Consider the following 7,639-nt stretch of genomic DNA (forward strand, 5'->3'; position numbering starts at 1 on the left):
GGGGGGGAGGGCGCGTGGCAGAACAGGTCATCTTTCCTCACTCACTCACATTACTTATGTGGAGAGGGAACACTTGCAACGCATTCCCCCATTTCGCCGGAGCATAACAAAAAACTTGTGTGCACAAATGTTGTAGTACGTGACTAATGTATACTGTTGGAAGGAAGATTCCCACAAATCAAGAATTGATCTCCTGCAATCAATGATTGATATTGTAATTAGTATTTTATTTTAATACCTTGTATAGAATATTAGGTTAGCATGATTAGAGCTTACCATATATGTTGGATGGTCTCCTAGCCTATAAAGAAGCGTGTAACTCTTCTCCAAAGATTAACCTAATATGATGAATATCATTCCAGAAACTATATAGTCTTTTAACATGGCTTCAGAGCAGGCAAAAAATTAGGCTCAGAAACATCATCATCGCCCTACCAATCTCAACCAAAAGAACCAAAATCAAGTGAGAAAACCAACCCAAAATGGATGACGAAAAACCAACCACAGAATCATCATATAGCAAGATAAGATCGAGTAAGAATGTAACAGTTGCATTCAAACTCAACGGAAGGAGTTATCCGCTGTGGTCACGACTGATGAAGGTCGCAATCGGGAGTAGGGGAGGCTACTACCACATCACCGGGAAACCAGAACCACCACTGCCGGGGAGCGAGAAGTACGAAGAATGGAAGGAGAAAGGTCTGATTGTCTTCTCCTGGATCGTGGACAACATCGAAACGGAAATTATCGCCGACTTTGCCCACCATCAATCATCAAAAGCCATATGGGACAGTCTTGCCATCACGTACGAAAGCGAGGCAGATCTCTACCTCTTGTATGAACTGGAGGAAAAAGCAGGGGCGACTAAACAAGGAGACATGGATCCGGATACTTACTATCGGCAAATTTACGGACTATGGATTAATGTCGATCGGTGCCAAAAACAGCCAATTGACTGCTGTGATAAAGGGGTCAGCCAATATCGGACCCATTCCAATACCAAAAGGCTGCTCCACTTCCTGTCGGGACTTAATGGAGAGTACGGGAGCATCAAACGAGACATCCTCAAGGTGGTTCCGATTCCCTCAGTGGAGACCGCCTACAGCTTGGTCAAGAAGGAGACGGCAAGGAGGAAGATCATGCCACCAACACCCTCGAACCTGGCCGTTGACGGTCACGGCAGTGCCGACTCTTCATCGGGAGGAATTGGGCATGATTTCGCAATGCAAGGGCAGCGGCAGCCTCAGCGAAGCGGAACCCCACGATCAACGGCCACTCACCGTCCGGGAAACAAGCCAGCGGACAAGTCAAAATTGTGGTGTTCCCACTGTGGGATGCAAAAGCACACACGAGAGACGTGTTTTCAGCTTCTTGGATACCCGGAGTGGTGGGAGGAACGACAAACAGCCAAAGCCAAGATGGTGGTCGGAATCCCCACCGAAAATGAGGCTGCAAATTCCCGACAACCGCCCACTAGAGGGGGAAATTGGGAGATGGCGAATGGACGGGGAAGGCAGGGGAGTGCAGCGCCGGATGTTTCCGGCTGAGGCGGGAGCGGCGGCGGAGTCGTCGGAGCGGGACACTTCGCGGAGAGGACAGATCTGAGGGGAGGCGGCGCTCAAATGAGTGGAGGTAAAGGGTTGGGAGCTCACATTCCTAATCCTAAATTTACTTTGGATTATTTGCAATCTGACCCCCAGGAAACCTTTTATTACGCCAGAAACCCCACCTCTTGCATATAAGCCCTTTAATCTATCAATATATAAAGTGAGAGTTTTTGTGAACTTTTTTAAATGCCAGTTTTGTCCTTTTTGGCGGGAAACTGTGCATTACACTACTGCATTTTTATGTTTTTTTTTTATAACAATTTTGTGTCAATATTATAAAATTTTGTTAGATATACATAGCTTGATTGTAGTATTTTTGGCTATTTTGTGGAAAGTTGTGTAGAGGCAGGCCTATTATTTGCTATCTTGAAGGCCTACTTTTTATATACTATTCTATTATAGTTTCTTACTAATACCCCATTTTCCATTTAAAGAATTAACATTTAAAGAATTAACACAGATTATCCAAGCAAACTTTCAGGAGTTATTATAGTTTGTTACTAATACCCCATTTAAAATAAAATGTATATCATTTTCTTAATAATTTAATTAGTATTCATTTCACTAACCATTATTGAAATCTATAGGTGAATATAACTCAAATCAGACTGTATTGAGAAAAGAGTTCAAGAAAATGTATTATTTGATGGAATTGAATGTGTATATGTTACTTAATTCTCTACTAACTATGTCTTAAAGCAAATAGAAATTCAATTGAAATCATATAGTTTTAAAGTTTCTTACCTTTTTCAGATTATAATGGTTTGTTATTTATGCTTGTGCAGAAGAACTGGAAGCAATCTTTGTTCCATCTTGACAAATCTATTTTGATTCAGATTTAGTCCTCCTTAGTTCCTGTAAGGTACACAAAAAACTTATACATTAAATTTCTTCCTATGATTTTCATAGCATTGTTTTACAAAAAAGTTTATGATTATATGCACATTGAGCACATGTAATATTCATAGTAAAAAGGATTGAGGCATACTCATTATTAATACCTTCGGTCTTTAAACCTAGACATGGTGTAAAGTGTAAACCGTATAGTAATATTTCATGCACATAATCATTAAGTTGAAAAGTTTGCCCTGAAAAGATTTATAAGATTATCTTTAATCTATACAATTTGCTTACCTTTTATTTGCTCTTCTTTCTACCTACCATTTTGTTCAGGTTGTAGACTTGTGTAGCTCTTCAAGCGTGCATCATCAATGTGTGCCCTTCTGTAATCATTGTACATAAACTCTCTTTCTTTATCCTTGAAGGAGGGAGGCGGCTGGACTCCAATTAGGGTTTCTTTTTTCTCTCTCTTGGAATTCATGTGAAAAGGCCTTTTCAAATAGGAGAAAGTTCAATAATTTTTCATTTAATGTGTCATTAAATTTCCGAGGCCATTGAATGTGCCATTATTTTCTATTTAATCTATATATGTTTGGCTATAGCATTTAATGAAATTTTACTAAAAACTTAGTAATACAGTAATTTATAGTTATGTTTAATATTGTGTGTTTTAGTTTTATTGAAGAATGAACATATATACATTTTGTGTATTTAATTTTCAGTTTTTTTTTATACTTTCTTTAAACTCTCATTTTCAATGTTTATATTTTTGTGCAGATATTAAATCCCATCCCATAATAGTAATACGTTTTAATAATACTCCATGTGGTATATATTGGGTTTATCTATTAAGTGTTATTTGAAAGGTTTTTGTCATTATGATGTCTTTTTGGGGAACATGCACAAAACTTTATGAGTGCAGGCTCAGCTTGCCCCATCTTCTATAAATACCTTGGTGTGATCGTTTTCCACTCTTAAATACTTACACCTTCAGCATCTGAGAAGAAATAACCATCTAGCATCTGAGAAATTTTCTTCTCCCCCCCCCCCTAATAGTATATATTGGGTTTATCTATTAAGTGTTATTTGAAAGGTTTTTGTCATTATGATGTCTTTTTGGGGAACATGCACAAAACTTTATGAGTGCATGCTCAGCTTGCCCCATCTCCTATAAATACCTTGGTGTGATCGTTTTCCACTCTTAAATACTTACACCTTCAGCATCTGAGAAGAAATAACCATTTAGCATCTGAGAAGAAATAACCATCTAGCATCTGAGAAGTTTTCTTCTTCCCCCCCCCCCCCCCCCCCCCTCTTTCTCTTCTACCAAATCAAACACATAGCTTATTCCTTACATTCAGATTTAAAGCTTCTTCTCTCTATATAATATGTCCTGAGACACATGGTTTTCACTGGTCTATACATTCATTGTTTCTGTTTTTAAATGGAAACTGTCATTCATTTTTATTCTCTTTAACTGTTGATTAAGTTATGATATTCCTTACATTAAATTTTAAAAGTTATAATCTCTATCATTCTGTGGTCATATGTATTCTTATATCTACTGAAAGAGTTCTAACCTCTTTTTATTGTTTTATCCTATTGTATAGAACATCTGTTTGAACATCTGTCATTTGTGAATTGTTTTTTACCATCCTTTTGTCACTTTCATTGGCCTTCTTTCGCACCTTATTAGCTGCCAAAAAAAGGTGAAAACAGTCTCAAATTATTATTCTTTGTAGGCATATATAAATGAAAATGTTCTGGAGTTCACCTGTGTAATGTCTTCATCATTTGATGCTGTCATTTTTTAATTGTTTCTGACCATCTGTTTGTCACTTCATTAGCCTTTTTCAGAGGTTATATCCTGACCAACATTTTGAGATCAGTACTCTACATAAATAGTTTTTGGAAGGAAACATTACTAAACGGTTTACATAATGAATGGATGCTCTCATTACCTTTCTTTGTAACTTTAAGTTTAGGACTTCACTCCTGTATTATTGATAGATACCTGCAGATCAGTGAGTTAGATATTTAGATAATAGAGTTGTATGAATTGCATAAGTCATTATATATCTCTGTAATATGTAAATGAAATGTTTTTTGACAGGAAATATTAATAAAATTAGAAGAATGAGAAGAATTTGTAATGTTTATTTGTCCCTTCATTTTATAATTAAGTTTTAAAGTTATAAGTTAAATAAAATAAAAATGATAATCTACTAAGAGATGCAAGCTCAACATTCTAAGCATTTCCAATTTTCAATCCATCATTCACTCAAATGCCATAAGAAATTATGATATATGTTAAAAACATATGATTGCAGATGTAATAAGTGATTCAATGTATATAACAGAAGTACCTCTGTAAATGTATTACTCTTCCTGCAAGATTGAAGTCACAGTCAAAAATTTTACTTCCACAGGTCACCTCCATAAGATTGCAGATCAGCATTTTAACCTGAAGCATGGCAATTAGTGAATGATGCCATCTTAATTGTTTGTAATGATAAAAGCCATTAAAAAAGTCAACCTAACAATTACCTTAGTGACAATTTTTTGGTTTTAGACCAACAATATCTGGAGTTATTATGGCTAAATGCTAATCTTTTCACCATTTTCAGATATCACCTATGGTCAAAGATCAACTTGCTCACATGCTTTAAGACCTCTCTGTTGTACAAGTCCTACCCTAATCAATGGCACCTTCTAGACCATATCTCATTAAAATAAATCTCACTTTTGATTTTCAAAGATCACCTAATGTTCAAACTGATATTATCCATGTCCAATTTCCTTAGCAAATGTAATACCTATGTGAAGAACAAGTTCTAGCAGGATTATAAGCCCAACATTCTAATCAAATATGAGCATAAGCTCATTGCTAAACCCTAAACCCTGTGAGAAAAAACAATCATGATTAATGTGATGAAATCATGCAAATATTATGTTGATACAACTTTGGAATCACTATATCCTTTTAATATGCAAGGCCAGAACATGGCATAGTTGGAGTCAATTTTTTTACAAGTTATTGGAGGATATCTAATCTACTCTTTCAAACTGTTAGTTAGCAAATAATCTGTTTATTTATGTGCTTATTTTTGTTTATAATTGAGGCATTTTTATGAAAATTCTTTGGGGTATTCATCCTTTTAATTTCTGAAATAACAATTTAAATAAGCCTTTTGTGGTATAATCTCAAAGGTCATCTTGGTATTTGTAAAGTTTTTCAGCTTTAAATATGCAGTTCTGCAGAGCTTAAGATGTCCTCACTGTATTCTGAAGTTTTGTTCTTTTTGAAATTTACTTGAATTCGACAAACATAGCTACAGATTTAATTAGCCCATTCTTTGAAACGATTAACGACAGTTTTAAACATGCATTTACTTACTGATTCAGTGCTTAATCTGGGTAATAAGTAATTAACTTTTTGAAACAACATATACATTGATTGAGTTATTAAAAATTTATGTTGTGAAATTTGTGTTACCTTTGAGAATTTGATTGATCCGATTTGGTGATGAAACCATGATTTTCTTCAGATCCATCCTTGAATTGATGCTATCTTCGATTTAGTAGATACTTGTGGGTTAGGGTTTTGTGGTATTAGATTCTGGACATCATTTGATGGAGAGATGGTTAGCAAGGCGAGGCCGAGTGAGAAGTAGACTGAGGGGGGACGGTAGGTAGAGAACTCACCTTTCGATTTAGCCGGAGATGGCACCGATTCGGCGTATGCATTTTGACGGAGATTAAATTGTGTTCTCCAATTGAAATAAATTGAAACGGATATAGGTTGTTGGTAATGCTTTTGAGATAATGTGGTGGAGCTATAGTCGGTCGGCTTCGCGCGACGACGACGCCATGGCCGACGAGGAACGGAACCAGCTAGGCGGTGGAGTGAGAGGAAGAAGGATTAGGTGTTGTTATTTTTTTATCTTTATCAAATATAATCATATTGTATCCTATTTTATTTAATATGCCTACTATTTTTTACTACTAATATTTCAAAAATGCTATTGTTGGGATATTAGATTTGGGCTGTTATTCCATACGTAGAATATTTAGGCCCTGCATTGTAATTTGTTTGGGCTCTTATTTATTTGTCGAGGCAAAGGTGATATTTGTTTGGTGGTTTTTCAGGGAGTAAAGGCCAAATGTGATCCCTAATATATGATTGTTTTATCAATTTGGTCATTAACATTATCATTTTGATTATTTGGTCTCTCACAAATAAACTCAGACCCGAATCGGTCCTCACTTAACAAAACCGTCAAAAAATAGACGGTGATTGCAATTTGACTATATTAAATTACTAATGGTAATTAATTATACCTAATTATAATTTTTAATTCCTATTAAATTACAAATTATTCATTTCATTTTGCAACTGATACTATCTTTTTTCCAATTTTGCTAATAGGAAAAGAATTATAATTAGGTATAATTAATTACCATTAGTAATTTAATATAGTCAAATTGCGGTCATCGTCTATTTGTTGACGGTTCTGTTAAGTGAGGACCGATTCGGGTCCGAGTTTATTTGTGAGGGACCAAATAATCAAAAAGATAATGTTAAGGACCAAATTGATAAAATGACCCATATTTTAGGGACCACATTTGGCCTTTACTCTTTTTTAGGTTTTTGATTTTGTAGTAATATTTTTTAAATTATTAGTGTAAATTTTTGGTAATTATTTTTAAGTTTTTAGTAAATTATTTATATTTCTTTTAGTTTTGATTTATACTTTGTAGCTAATGTGGGTGGATCATTTCAAAGTCCTATAGTTATTTGTTTTTTAATAAACGGACTTCATCTATTGACAATGAAAGCATTTTAGATTCATTGATTTTGAATGAAGATTGGGTATTTTCTTATCATTTCTTGGTTTGATTATTATCACTACTAGAAAATTGGCTTCTAATGACACTTGAAAATGTCAACAGAAATATGATATTATCACATTTTATCTATAGTCACACCTTGTGTAAGTGTGGTAACGTTAGATGTGATAATAGGAAAGGTGTAACAATAGATTTTCTATTACCACACGCATAAATGTGAAGAAAAACCAAATCTCATGTCACTTGGACGTGTGAGGATATGATCGATATAACCACACCTATTAACTATATCTGAATATTTACAAAATCCCACCTACAAATATTAACAATTACATTTTCGC

General features: G+C 34.9%; 1 protein-coding gene across 1 annotated transcript; it reads left to right on the forward strand.

The window, feature by feature from the left end:
- Positions 1-482: 482 nt before the first annotated feature.
- LOC148932385 (uncharacterized) lies at positions 483-1,547 on the forward strand. Its single transcript, XM_089065083.1, has one exon. It carries the CDS (start codon positions 483-485, stop codon positions 1,545-1,547), a length of 1,065 nt encoding a protein of 354 aa, XP_088921209.1.
- Positions 1,548-7,639: the final 6,092 nt, after the last annotated feature.

Source organism: Salvia hispanica, chromosome 2, assembly GCF_029641045.1.
Source record: "Salvia hispanica isolate PSC_SH4W2 chromosome 2, Shi_PSC_v1, whole genome shotgun sequence".
NCBI lineage: Eukaryota > Viridiplantae > Streptophyta > Magnoliopsida > Lamiales > Lamiaceae > Salvia > Salvia hispanica.

Coding starts and splice junctions, on each gene's coding strand:
- LOC148932385 (XM_089065083.1), top strand. CDS start 483: ATGGATGACGAAAAACCAACCACAGAATCATCATATAGCAAGATAAGA.